The sequence below is a fragment of the Anthonomus grandis genome, chromosome 3 (genome assembly GCF_022605725.1).
Source record: "Anthonomus grandis grandis chromosome 3, icAntGran1.3, whole genome shotgun sequence".
Lineage (NCBI taxonomy): Eukaryota > Metazoa > Arthropoda > Insecta > Coleoptera > Curculionidae > Anthonomus > Anthonomus grandis.
In genome coordinates this window covers 9,731,293-9,746,594 of record NC_065548.1, presented here as the reverse complement: position 1 = coordinate 9,746,594, position 15,302 = coordinate 9,731,293, and the positions used below count along the sequence as shown (strand labels likewise).

General features: G+C 26.5%; 1 protein-coding gene across 1 annotated transcript in view; it reads left to right on the top strand.

The window, feature by feature from the left end:
* The first annotated feature begins 30 nt into the window (after nt 1-30).
* Nucleotides 31-15,302, top strand: part of LOC126733778 (ubiquitin-associated protein 1) — a 28,835-nt gene continuing 13,563 nt past the window's right edge. Inside the window, exons 1-2 of the mRNA XM_050437175.1 lie at nt 31-293; nt 374-593. Of these exons, the coding sequence (XP_050293132.1) occupies nt 387-593 (207 nt within the window). The 5' untranslated portion in view covers nt 31-293; nt 374-386. The remainder of the gene's footprint in view (nt 294-373; nt 594-15,302) is intronic.

Here is a 15,302-nt window from a genome sequence, read left to right as displayed (position 1 = left end):
AGCTGATCTCTGTCAAATTTGACATCGACAGTTGACAGTTCCCACACAAAAAAACTAAAAAAAATTGTGATTTGTGATGATTTACTTACTACAAAGACCTGTTTTTCTTTAAATTTTCTGGAAAATCCAACGTTTTTAACTCATTAAATCAACCTTCGAAACCCATTAGTGTTTTAAAACGCCCATACCGAAATTTCACCTCTAAAATCCAGTTATAGCAATTAGTTTTACTTCAAGCTACTTCAAGGATTTATTTTATTATTTAGAAATCCCTTTTTTCAGTTTTCGACAAAGTACGTAAACGTAAAGAAGTTCTATTATTCCATCTAATATTTATTGTGTGCCCTTTTCCAACATAAAGTTTGTTTTTCAGTTTATAAGTGAAAATGTCCAATAACTCTTACATGGATGATGTTAAAGTGAAGATATCTGAAAGGTACAAACCTCCCATGCGAATCAGTATGCCAATATCTTTTGCTCAACGTATATCCTTTAACAAACAGTTAACTGATAATAGGCCAGACTGTAATTTTCAATTCGAAAGAGAGGTGATTGAAAAAATGGTGGGCTTAAAGGAGGCAAAGAGAACATTGGTAAGTTCCCAATATATTATTCAGCGATTTTCTTAAAGGCATCTATTAATGTACTCCTCCCTTTAAATATGTATCAACAAACAACTTTTAATAAATTGGTTCTTAGATTTAGAATCTAACATTGCCAGTTAAATTTGCTTTTTAAAAAACAAATTTATTTGATGACAGCTACAATCTTACGGTCCATACATTCAGCTATGAAATATTTCCTATTTGAACTCACCCTTAGATACAGAAATTATAGAGTTCACTATGACAAATAGATCATAATATTTTTTGGTTTGCCAACCTAATTTAATGTAACAGTTTATATAGCCACCAACAGTAGAAACAAAAAAAGATAATAAATAGGGATAAAGGCACTTAGTGATATAAAGGGTACAAAAGTATAAAGTAATAATGGTTCATGTAAAGGAACTAGGAAATCCTATTGTTACAAACTTCTAATTTTTGCCAGACTGGAACTCACAATCCCTTCCAAATTTCACAATTTTAACCACAATTCTCGACTACTACCACTTAAACTTGGTTACACAAAATACACCTGACTATTGGTCTTATTTCTTCAAATTAAAAAGCTCAATTCCATAGAAATAGGTTCATTTTTAAATACTGCTAATCTTGTCAATTCAGGAAAAAATAAAGTATACCTGCAACTCCAACAAATTAACCCTCTATTGAATAAACACATTGAACAATAACCCGCTGGCTCAATTAACCAGTTGATATTCTCTTAAAAAACCAAAATACTTTACTATTGATGATCTTACATTATGTTTATTTTAATGGGTTTTGAAAACAAACTTGGCAATACTAAAGCATTGAAGAATTGGTAGCTTTTATTACAATTCAACCTCTTTAATCCTAGTATCCCTCAGAAAGACAGAACAATACAATACAAATACTACCTACTTTATCTAGGACCTTTTATATGCTGGGTTAATTAAGCTGCATAGTGTTAGTTCTGGTAACATTCAGTCATCGCCCTTTTTAATTAAAGATTATTTTATAGCCTTACAACCCTTATGCTCTTCAAATTACTTTTTTTAATTTGATCCAGTATACTAAGGGTAAATAATTAAGTCTGATGAAACTAAGTATTAAATATATGTATTATCCAAAAATCTCATCCATTATTCTCTAAGAGACCAACATACAAAATTGACGAAAAACAAAGAAAAACACACACACTATGGGAGACCATGACTTTGTGTTTTTCTTTGTTTTTCGTCAATTTTATATATGTATTATAATATACTTATTGATAATTACTTAATATACATATTTGAATCAAATATTTCATAACATAAAAAAAAATTTGACATGCACTGGTTTGCCTTTCTGCAATTAACAAGAGTTCAGTTTAATAGGAGCTAAAGAGAAAGGGAAAATGGCGAATTCCAGTGACTATCAAAAGTTTATTCAAGTTGTAGAATTTTAGAAAGAAGTTGTTTTCTTTATTCCAGGTGGTCATATAATAAGAATTTTTTGTTTTAAAATTAAGCAATTTTTTTGAAAATGCTGTCCAGTTAAATTATTCAAGGAATGTGTACATATTTTCAAAATTTAAGAGTTATAGACGTTTTGTGAAATATTGAAATTGTTATAAAAAATTTTCTCTACTTATTAAGAAAAGCTGAAATAGGTATCTAACAAAATTAACTGAGGAATCTGTGTACCAATTTTCAAGTGTCTCCTTAGTCTGGTTTTTGATTTATGAGCTTTGCTTGGCACATGAGTTTTCTTTTTATTTTATTGAAGACGCCAGAGTTGAGCCAAACGTTTATCCTTTGGGATTGCCTGAAACATACTTACCATCGTTTTTTTTTTTTTTTTATTTTTTAGAGAGGTTAAAAAAATCTGCAAACAGACACCCCGGGCCGGCCCGGGATAGTGTGGGGTTGAGGCTTTTTGCAGCCCCGACCCACTAAAAACCATTCCTCTAAGTCAAATTTTTTAGGGGAAAAGCACACTGGTTACATGCTTGGTCAATGTTATTCAGGGAAGCACACTGATACATGCTTTGTCAAATTTTCAAGGGAAAAAGCAGAATGGTTACATGCTTTGTCAATTTTATTCAGGGAAGCACACTGATACATGCTTTGTCAATTTTTTAAGGGAAAAAGCACACTGGTTACATGCTTTGTCAATTTTATTCAGGGAAGCACACTGATACATGCTTTGTCAAATTTTCAAGGGAAAAAGCACACTGGTTACATGCTTTGTCAATTTTATTCAAGGAAGCACACTGATACATGCTTTGTCAAATTTTCAAGGGAAAAAGCACACTGGTTACATGCTTTGTCAATTTTATTCAAGGAAGCACACTGATACATGCTTTGTCAATTTTTTAAGGGAAAAAGCACACTGGTTACATGCTTTGTCAATTTTATTCAGGGAAACACACTGATACATGCTTTGTCAATTTTATTCAGGGAAACACACTGATACATGCTTTGTTAATTTTATTCAGGGAAGCACACTGATACAGGCTTTGTCAAATTTTCAAGGGAAAAAGCACACTGGTTACATGCTTTGTCAATTTTATTCAGGGAAGCACACTGATACATGCTTTGTCAATTTTTTAAGGGAAAAAGCACACTGGTTACATGCTTTGTCAATTTTATTCAGGGAAGCACACTGATACATGCTTTGTCAAATTTTGAAGGGAAAAAGCACACTGGTTACATGCTTTGTCAATTTTATTCAGGGAAGCACACTGATACATGCTTTGTCAATTTTTTAAGGGAAAAAGCACACTGGTTACATGCTTTGTCAATTTTATTCAGGGAAACACACTGATACATGCTTTGTCAATTTTTTAAGGGAAAAAGCACACTGGTTACATGATTTGTCAATTTTATTCAGGGAAGCACACTGATACATGCTTTGTCAATTTTTTAAAGGAAAAAGCACACTGGTTACATGCTTTGTCAATTTTTCAGGGGTAAAAGTACACTGATTACATGCTTTGTCAAATTTTTCACGGTAAAAGCACACTGGTTACATGCTTTGTCAATTTTATCAGGGTAAAAGCACACTGGTTACATGCTTGGTCAATATTTCAAGGGCTTAAGTGCATTTGCATCATGTTAGTTAGTTAAGTCGAGTAAAGTCACGTCAAGTTATAATTATTTTAAATAAGATAAATAAACTGAAAAGTCACTTATTAAAATCTAAAAATGGCGCTTTCAAATTATAAAAATTTACATTTGGAACAAAATTAATACATCACAAATGTATTCGCTGCTTATCTACCATTGGATATTAATTTATTTAGGTCCTATTAAATTTAAGTTATAGAAACCCCTATTTCAATTATAATATGAAGAAAAAGCAATTTAAATGTGGAAATTTAACGCATAAATTTCCTATAGATAGCCCACAAGATTTTAATAAATTCTAAATTCCTTTTTTATGAAATAAGTTTGAAGTGCAGATTTAACGAATAAATCTGCCAATAAATATCTTGTTCGTTATCTATTAGAACCTTCCATAATAATATTTTTCAAAGGAAATGCTTGACTGTCCCTAAAAGGTGGAAATTTAACGAATAAATTTCCTTAAGTTTTCAGAAAAATTTGAAAAAAATATAACAGTTAATTAAATTCTCTATTTGTCTTATAACCCCTTAGTGATCTTATGTGAATGTGAATTTAGCGAATAAATCCACAAGTAACTTAATCTTTGACTCTTTTAAAAAGGTGGAAATCTAATGAATAAATTTCCTTAAGTTTTCAGAAAAATTTGAAAAAAATATAAAAGTTTATTAAATTCCCTATTTGTCTTATAACCCCTTAGTGACCTTATGTGAATGTGAATTTAGCGAATAAATCCACAAGTAACTTAATCTTTGACTCTTTTAAAAGGTGGAAATCTAACGAATAAATTTCCTTAAGTTTTCAGAAAAATTTGAAAAAATATAAAAGTTTATTAAATTCCCTATTTGTCTTATAACCCCTTAGTGATCTTATGTGAATGTGAATTTAGCGAATAAATCCACAAGTAACTTAATCTTTGAAAAAGGTGGAAATTTATCGAATAGATTTCCTTATGTTCTCAGAAAAATTTGAAAAAATATAAAAGTTTATGAAATTCCCTATTTGTCTTATAACCCGTTAGTGACCTTATGTGAATGTGAATTTAGCGAATAAATCCACAAGTAACTTAATCTTTGACTCTTTTAAAAGGTGGAAATTTAACGAATAAATTTCCTTAAGTTTTCAGAAAAATTAAAAAAAAATATAAAAGTTTATTAAATTCCCTATTTGTCTTATAACCCCTTAGTGACCTTATGTGAATGTGAATTTAGCGAATAAATCCACAAGTAACTTAATCTTTGACTCTTTTAAAAGGTGGAAATCTAACGAATAAATGTCCTTAAGTTTTCAGAAAAATTTGAAAAATTATAAAAGTTTATTAAATTCCCTATTTGTCTTATAACCCCTTAGTGATCTTATGTGAATGTGAATTTAGCGAATAAATCCACAAGTAACTTAATCTTTGACTCTTTTAAAAAGTGGAAATTTAACGAATAAATTTCCTTAAGTTTTCAGAAAAATTTGAAAAAATATAAAAGTTTATTAAATTCCCTATTTGTCTTATAACCCCTTAGTGATCTTATGTGAATGTGAATTTAGCGAATAAATCCACAAGTAACTTAATCTTTGACTCTTTTAAAAAGTGGAAATTTAACGAATAAATTTCCTTAAGTTTTCAGAAAAATTTGAAAAAATATATCAGTTTAATAAATTCCCTATTTGTCTTATAACCCCTTAGTGATCTTATGTGAATGTGAATTTAGCGAATAAATCCACAAGTAACTTAATCTTTGACTCTTTTAAAAGGTGGAAATTTTACGAATAAATTTCCTTAAGTTTTCAGAAAAATTTGAAAAAATATAAAAGTTTATTAAATTCCCTATTTGTCTTATAACCCCTTAGTGATCTTATGTGAATGTGAATTTAGCGAATAAATCCACAAGTAACTTAATCTTTGACTCTTTTAAAAGGTGGAAATTTAACGAATAAATTTCCTTAAGTTTTCAGGAAAATTTGAAAAAATATAACAGTTTATTAAATTCCCTATTTGTCTTATAACCCCTTAGTGATCTTATGTGAATGTGAATTTAGCGAATAAATCCACAAGTAACTTAATCTTTGACTCTTTTAAAAAGTGGAAATTTAACGAATAAATTTCCTTAAGTTTTCAGAAAAATTTGAAAAAATATAAAAGTTTATTAAATTCCCTATTTGTCTTATAACCCCTTAGTGATCTTATGTGAATGTGAATTTAGCGAATAAATCCACAAGTAACTTAATCTTTGACTCTTTTAAAAAGTGGAAATTTAACGAATAAATTTCCTTAAGTTTTCAGAAAAATTTGAAAAATTATAAAATTTATTAAATTCTCTATTTGTCTTATAACCCCTTAGTGATCTTATGAGAATGTGAATTTAGCGAATAAATCCACAAGTAACTTAATCTTTGGCTCTTTTAAAAGGTGGAAATTTATCGAATAGATTTCCTTAAGTTTTCAAAAAAAATTGAAAAAATATTACAGTTTATTAAATTCCCTATTTGTCTTATAACCCCTTAGTGATTTTAAGTGAATGTGAATTTAGCGAATAAATCCACAAGTAACTTAATTTTTGACTCTTTGAAAAAGGTGGAAATCTAACGTATAAATTTCCTTAAGTTTTCAGAAAAATTTGAAAAATTATAAGATTTATTAAATTCTCTATTTGTCTTATAACCCCTTAGTGATCTTATGAGAATGTGAATTTAGCGAATAAATCCACAAGTAACTTAATCTTTGACTCTTTTAAAAGGTGGAAATTTAACGAATAAATTTCCTTAAGTTTTCAGGAAAATTTGAAAAAATATAACAGTTTATTAAATTCCCTATTTGTCTTATAACCCCTTAGTGATCTTATGTGAATGTGAATTTAGCGAATAAATCCACAAGTAACTTAATCTTTGACTCTTTTAAAAAGGTGGAAATTTAACGAATAAATTTCCTTAAGTTTTCAGAAAAATTTGGTAAAATATAAAGTTTATTAAATTCCCTATTTGTCTTATAACCCCTTAGTGATTTCATGTGAATGTGAATTTAGCGAATAAATCCACAAGTAACTTAATCTTTGACTCTTTTAAAAAGGTGGAAATTTAACGAATAAATTTCCTTAAGTTTTCAGAAAAATTGAAAAAATATAACAGTTTATTAAATTCCCTATTTGTCCTATAACCCCTTAGTGATTTCATGTGAATGTGAATTTAGCGAATAAATCCACAAGTAACTTAATCTTTGACTATTTTAAAAAAGTGGAAATTTAACGAATAAATTTCCTTAAGTTTTCAGAAAAATTTGAAAAAATATAAAAGTTTATTAAATTCCCTATTTGTCTTATAACCCCTTAGTGATCTTATGTGAATGTGAATTTAGCGAATAAATCCATAAGTAACTTAATCTTTGACTCTTTTAAAAGGTGGAAATTTAACGAATAAATTTCCTTAAGTTTTCAGAAAAATTTGGTAAAATATAAAGTTTATTAAATTCCCTATTTGTCTTATAACCCCTTAGTGATTTCATGTGAATGTGAATTTAGCGAATAAATCCACAAGTAACTTAATCTTTCACTCTTTTAAAAAAGTGGAAATTTAACGAATAAATTTCTTTAAGTTTTCAGAAAAATTTGAAAAAATATAACAGTTTATTAAATTCCCTATTTGTCTTATAACCCCTTAGTGATTTTATATGAATGTGAATTTAGCGAATAAATCCACAAGTAACTTAATCTTTCACTCTTTTAAAAAAGTGGAAATTTAACGAATAAATTTCCTTAAGTTTTCAGAAAAATTTGAAAAAATATAACAGTTTATTAAATTCCCTATTTGTCTTATAACCCCTTAGTGATTTTATATGAATGTGAATTTAGCGAATAAATCCACAAGTAACTTAATCTTTCACTCTTTTAAAAAAGTGGAAATTTAACGAATAAATTTCCTTAAGTTTTCAGAAAAATTTGAAAAAATATAAAAGTTTATTAAATTCCCTATTTGTCTTATAACCCCTTAGTGATCTTATGTGAATGTGAATTTAGCGAATAAATCCACAAGTAACTTAATCTTTGACTCTTTTAAAAAGTGGAAATTTAACGAATAAATTTCCTTAAGTTTTCAGAAAAATTTGAAAAAATATAAAAGTTTATTAAATTCCCTATTTGTCTTATAACCCCTTAGTGATCTTATGTGAATGTGAATTTAGCGAATAAATCCACAAGTAACTTAATCTTTGACTCTTTTAAAAAGTGGAAATTTAACGAATAAATTTCCTTAAGTTTTCAGAAAAATTTGAAAAAATATATCAGTTTAATAAATTCCCTATTTGTCTTATAACCCCTTAGTGATCTTATGTGAATGTGAATTTAGCGAATAAATCCACAAGTAACTTAATCTTTGACTCTTTTAAAAGGTGGAAATTTTACGAATAAATTTCCTTAAGTTTTCAGAAAAATTTGAAAAAATATAAAAGTTTATTAAATTCCCTATTTGTCTTATAACCCCTTAGTGATTTTAAGTGAATGTGAATTTAGCGAATAAATCCACAAGTAACTTAATTTTTGACTCTTTGAAAAAGGTGGAAATCTAACGTATAAATTTCCTTAAGTTTTCAGAAAAATTTGAAAAATTATAAAATTTATTAAATTCTCTATTTGTCTTATAACCCCTTAGTGATCTTATGAGAATGTGAATTTAGCGAATAAATCCACAAGTAACTTAATCTTTGACTCTTTTAAAAGGTGGAAATTTAACGAATAAATTTCCTTAAGTTTTCAGAAAAATTTGAAAAAATATAAAAGTTTATTAAATTCCCTATTTGTCTTATAACCCCTTAGTGATTTTAAGTGAATGTGAATTTAGCGAATAAATCCACAAGTAACTTAATCTTTCACTCTTTTAAAAAAGTGGAAATTTAACGAATAAATTTCCTTAAGTTTTCAGAAAAATTTGAAAAAATATAACAGTTTATTAAATTCCCTATTTGTCTTATAACCCCTTAGTGATTTTATATGAATGTGAATTTAGCGAATAAATCCACAAGTAACTTAATCTTTCACTCTTTTAAAAAAGTGGAAATTTAACGAATAAATTTCCTTAAGTTTTCAGAAAAATTTGAAAAAATATAAAAGTTTATTAAATTCCCTATTTGTCTTATAACCCCTTAGTGATCTTATGTGAATGTGAATTTAGCGAATAAATCCACAAGTAACTTAATCTTTGACTCTTTTAAAAAGTGGAAATTTAACGAATAAATTTCCTTAAGTTTTCAGAAAAATTTGAAAAAATATAAAAGTTTATTAAATTCCCTATTTGTCTTATAACCCCTTAGTGATCTTATGTGAATGTGAATTTAGCGAATAAATCCACAAGTAACTTAATCTTTGACTCTTTTAAAAAGTGGAAATTTAACGAATAAATTTCCTTAAGTTTTCAGAAAAATTTGAAAAAATATATCAGTTTAATAAATTCCCTATTTGTCTTATAACCCCTTAGTGATCTTATGTGAATGTGAATTTAGCGAATAAATCCACAAGTAACTTAATCTTTGACTCTTTTAAAAGGTGGAAATTTTACGAATAAATTTCCTTAAGTTTTCAGAAAAATTTGAAAAAATATAAAAGTTTATTAAATTCCCTATTTGTCTTATAACCCCTTAGTGATTTTAAGTGAATGTGAATTTAGCGAATAAATCCACAAGTAACTTAATCTTTCACTCTTTTAAAAAAGTGGAAATTTAACGAATAAATTTCCTTAAGTTTTCAGAAAAATTTGAAAAAATATAACAGTTTATTAAATTCCCTATTTGTCTTATAACCCCTTAGTGATTTTATATGAATGTGAATTTAGCGAATAAATCCACAAGTAACTTAATCTTTCACTCTTTTAAAAAAGTGGAAATTTAACGAATAAATTTCCTTAAGTTTTCAGAAAAATTTGAAAAAATATAAAAGTTTATTAAATTCCCTATTTGTCTTATAACCCCTTAGTGATCTTATGTGAATGTGAATTTAGCGAATAAATCCACAAGTAACTTAATCTTTGACTCTTTTAAAAAGTGGAAATTTAACGAATAAATTTCCTTAAGTTTTCAGAAAAATTTGAAAAAATATAAAAGTTTATTAAATTCCCTATTTGTCTTATAACCCCTTAGTGATCTTATGTGAATGTGAATTTAGCGAATAAATCCACAAGTAACTTAATCTTTGACTCTTTTAAAAAGTGGAAATTTAACGAATAAATTTCCTTAAGTTTTCAGAAAAATTTGAAAAAATATATCAGTTTAATAAATTCCCTATTTGTCTTATAACCCCTTAGTGATCTTATGTGAATGTGAATTTAGCGAATAAATCCACAAGTAACTTAATCTTTGACTCTTTTAAAAGGTGGAAATTTTACGAATAAATTTCCTTAAGTTTTCAGAAAAATTTGAAAAAATATAAAAGTTTATTAAATTCCCTATTTGTCTTATAACCCCTTAGTGATTTTAAGTGAATGTGAATTTAGCGAATAAATCCACAAGTAACTTAATTTTTGACTCTTTGAAAAAGGTGGAAATCTAACGTATAAATTTCCTTAAGTTTTCAGAAAAATTTGAAAAATTATAAAATTTATTAAATTCTCTATTTGTCTTATAACCCCTTAGTGATCTTATGAGAATGTGAATTTAGCGAATAAATCCACAAGTAACTTAATCTTTGACTCTTTTAAAAGGTGGAAATTTAACGAATAAATTTCCTTAAGTTTTCAGGAAAATTTGAAAAAATATAACAGTTTATTAAATTCCCTATTTGTCTTATAGCCCCTTAGTGATCTTATGTAAATGTGAATTTAGCGAATAAATCCACAAGTAACTTAGTCTTTGACTCTTTTAAAAAGGTGGAAATTTAACGAATAAATTTCCTTAAGTTTTCAGAAAAATTGAAAAAATATAACAGTTTATTAAATTCCCTATTTGTCCTATAACCCCTTAGTGATTTTATATGAATGTTAATTTAGCGAATAAATCCACAAGTAACTTAATCTTTGACTATTTTAAAAAAGTGGAAATTTAACGAATAAATTTCCTTAAGTTTTCAGGAAAATTTGAAAAAATATAACAGTTTATTAAATTCCCTATTTGTCTTATAGCCCCTTAGTGATCTTATGTAAATGTGAATTTAGCGAATAAATCCACAAGTAACTTAGTCTTTGACTCTTTTAAAAAGGTGGAAATTTAACGAATAAATTTCCTTAAGTTTTCAGAAAAATTGAAAAAATATAACAGTTTATTAAATTCCCTATTTGTCCTATAACCCCTTAGTGATTTTATATGAATGTTAATTTAGCGAATAAATCCACAAGTAACTTAATCTTTGACTATTTTAAAAAAGTGGAAATTTAACGAATAAATTTCCTTAAGTTTTCAGAAAAATTTGAAAAAATATAAAAGTTTATTAAATTCCCTATTTGTCTTATAACCCCTTAGTGATCTTATGTGAATGTGAATTTAGCGAATAAATCCACAAGTAACTTAATCTTTGACTCTTTTAAAAAGGTGGAAATTTAACGAATAAATTTCCTTAAGTTTTCAGAAAAATTGAAAAAATATAACAGTTTATTAAATTCCCTATTTGTCCTATAACCCCTTAGTGATTTTATATGAATGTTAATTTAGCGAATAAATCCACAAGTAACTTAATCTTTGACTATTTTAAAAAAGTGGAAATTTAACGAATAAATTTCCTTAAGTTTTCAGAAAAATTTGAAAAAATATAAAAGTTTATTAAATTCCCTATTTGTCTTATAACCCCTTAGTGATCTTATGTGAATGTGAATTTAGCGAATAAATCCACAAGTAACTTAATCTTTGACTCTTTTAAAAGGTGGAAATTTTACGAATAAATTTCCTTAAGTTTTCAGAAAAATTTGAAAAAATATAAAAGTTTATTAAATTCCCTATTTGTCTTATAACCCCTTAGTGATTTTAAGTGAATGTGAATTTAGCGAATAAATCCACAAGTAACTTAATTTTTGACTCTTTGAAAAAGGTGGAAATCTAACGTATAAATTTCCTTAAGTTTTCAGAAAAATTTGAAAAATTATAAAATTTATTAAATTCTCTATTTGTCTTATAACCCCTTAGTGATCTTATGAGAATGTGAATTTAGCGAATAAATCCACAAGTAACTTAATCTTTGGCTCTTTTAAAAGGTGGAAATTTATCGAATAGATTTCCTTAAGTTTTCAAAAAAAATTGAAAAAATATTACAGTTTATTAAATTCCCTATTTGTCTTATAACCCCTTAGTGATTTTAAGTGAATGTGAATTTAGCGAATAAATCCACAAGTAACTTAATTTTTGACTCTTTGAAAAAGGTGGAAATCTAACGTATAAATGTCCTTAAGTTTTCAGAAAAATTTGAAAAATTATAAGATTTATTAAATTCTCTATTTGTCTTATAACCCCTTAGTGATCTTATGAGAATGTGAATTTAGCGAATAAATCCACAAGTAACTTAATCTTTGACTCTTTTAAAAGGTGGAAATTTAACGAATAAATTTCCTTAAGTTTTCAGGAAAATTTGAAAAAATATAACAGTTTATTAAATTCCCTATTTGTCTTATAGCCCCTTAGTGATCTTATGTAAATGTGAATTTAGCGAATAAATCCACAAGTAACTTAGTCTTTGACTCTTTTAAAAAGGTGGAAATTTAACGAATAAATTTCCTTAAGTTTTCAGAAAAATTGAAAAAATATAACAGTTTATTAAATTCCCTATTTGTCCTATAACCCCTTAGTGATTTTATATGAATGTTAATTTAGCGAATAAATCCACAAGTAACTTAATCTTTGACTATTTTAAAAAAGTGGAAATTTAACGAATAAATTTCCTTAAGTTTTCAGAAAAATTTGAAAAAATATAAAAGTTTATTAAATTCCCTATTTGTCTTATAACCCCTTAGTGATCTTATGTGAATGTGAATTTAGCGAATAAATCCACAAGTAACTTAATCTTTGACTCTTTTAAAAAGGTGGAAATTTAACGAATAAATTTCCTTAAGTTTTCAGAAAAATTTGGTAAAATATAAAGTTTATTAAATTCCCTATTTGTCTTATAACCCCTTAGTGATTTCATGTGAATGTGAATTTAGCGAATAAATCCACAAGTAACTTAATCTTTGACTCTTTTAAAAAGGTGGAAATTTAACGAATAAATTTCCTTAAGTTTTCAGAAAAATTGAAAAAATATAACAGTTTATTAAATTCCCTATTTGTCCTATAACCCCTTAGTGATTTCATGTGAATGTGAATTTAGCGAATAAATCCACAAGTAACTTAATCTTTGACTATTTTAAAAAAGTGGAAATTTAACGAATAAATTTCCTTAAGTTTTCAGAAAAATTTGAAAAAATATAAAAGTTTATTAAATTCCCTATTTGTCTTATAACCCCTTAGTGATCTTATGTGAATGTGAATTTAGCGAATAAATCCATAAGTAACTTAATCTTTGACTCTTTTAAAAGGTGGAAATTTAACGAATAAATTTCCTTAAGTTTTCAGAAAAATTTGGTAAAATATAAAGTTTATTAAATTCCCTATTTGTCTTATAACCCCTTAGTGATTTCATGTGAATGTGAATTTAGCGAATAAATCCACAAGTAACTTAATCTTTCACTCTTTTAAAAAAGTGGAAATTTAACGAATAAATTTCTTTAAGTTTTCAGAAAAATTTGAAAAAATATAACAGTTTATTAAATTCCCTATTTGTCTTATAACCCCTTAGTGATTTTATATGAATGTGAATTTAGCGAATAAATCCACAAGTAACTTAATCTTTCACTCTTTTAAAAAAGTGGAAATTTAACGAATAAATTTCCTTAAGTTTTCAGAAAAATTTGAAAAAATATAACAGTTTATTAAATTCCCTATTTGTCTTATAACCCCTTAGTGATTTTATATGAATGTGAATTTAGCGAATAAATCCACAAGTAACTTAATCTTTCACTCTTTTAAAAAAGTGGAAATTTAACGAATAAATTTCCTTAAGTTTTCAGAAAAATTTGAAAAAATATAACAGTTTATTAAATTCCCTATTTGTCTTATAACCCCTTAGTGATTTTATATGAATGTGAATTTAGCGAATAAATCCACAAGTAACTTAATCTTTCACTCTTTTAAAAAAGTGGAAATTTAACGAATAAATTTCCTTAAGTTTTCAGAAAAATTTGAAAAAATATAAAAGTTAATTAAATTCCCTATATGTCTCATAACCCCTTAGTGATCTTATGTGAATGTGAATTTAGCGAATAAATCCACAAGTAACTTAATCTTTGACTCTTTTAAAAGGTGGAAATTTAACGAATAAATTTCCTTAAGTTTTCAGAAAAATTTGAAAAATTATAAAAGTTTATTAAATTCTCTATTTGTCTTATAACCCCTTAGTGATCTTATGAGAATGTGAATTTAGCGAATAAATCCACAAGTAACTTAATCTTTGGCTCTTTTAAAAGGTGGAAATTTAACGAATAAATTTCCTTAAGTTTTCAGAAAAATTTGAAAAATTATAAAAGTTTATTAAATTCTCTATTTGTCTTATAACCCCTTAGTGATCTTATGAGAATGTGAATTTAGCGAATAAATCCACAAGTAACTTAATCTTTGGCTCTTTTAAAAAGTGGAAATTTAACGAATAAATTTCCTTAAGTTTTCAGAAAAATTTGAAAAAATATAAAAGTTTATTAAATTCCCTATTTGTCTTATAGCCCCTTAGTGATTTCATGTGAATGTGAATTTAGCGAATAAATCTACAAGTAACTTAATCTTTGACTCTTTTAAAAAGTGGAAATTTAACGAATAAATTTCCTTAAGTTTTCAGAAAAATTTGAAAAAATATAAAAGTTTATTAAATTCCCTATATGTCTCATAACCCCTTAGTGATCTTATGTGAATGTGAATTTAGCGAATAAATCCACAAGTAACTTAATCTTTGACTCTTTTAAAAGGTGGAAATTTAACGAATAAATTTCCTTAAGTTTTCAGAAAAATTTGAAAAATTATAAAAGTTTATTAAATTCTCTATTTGTCTTATAACCCCTTAGTGATCTTATGAGAATGTGAATTTAGCGAATAAATCCACAAGTAACTTAATCTTTGGCTCTTTTAAAAGGTGGAAATTTAACGAATAAATTTCCTTAAGTTTTCAGAAAAATTTGAAAAATTATAAAAGTTTATTAAATTCTCTATTTGTCTTATAACCCCTTAGTGATCTTATGTGAATGTGAATTTAGCGAATAAATCCACAAGTAACTTAATCTTTAACTCTTTTAAAAAGGTGGAAATTTATCGAATAGATTTCCTTAAGTTTTCATAAAAATTTGAAAAAATATAACAGTTTATTAAATTCCCTATTTGTCTTATAACCCCTTAGTGACTTCATGTGAATATGAATTTAGCGAATAAATCCACAAGTAACTTAATCTTTGACTCTTTTAAAAAGGTGGAAATTTATCGAATAGATTTCCTTAAGTTTTCAGAAAAATTTGAAAAAATATAAAAGTTTATTAAATTCCCTATTTGTCTTATAACCCCTTAGTGATTTCATGTGAATGTGAATTTAGCGAATAAATCCACAAGTATTTTAATCTTTGACTCTTTTGAAAGGTGGAA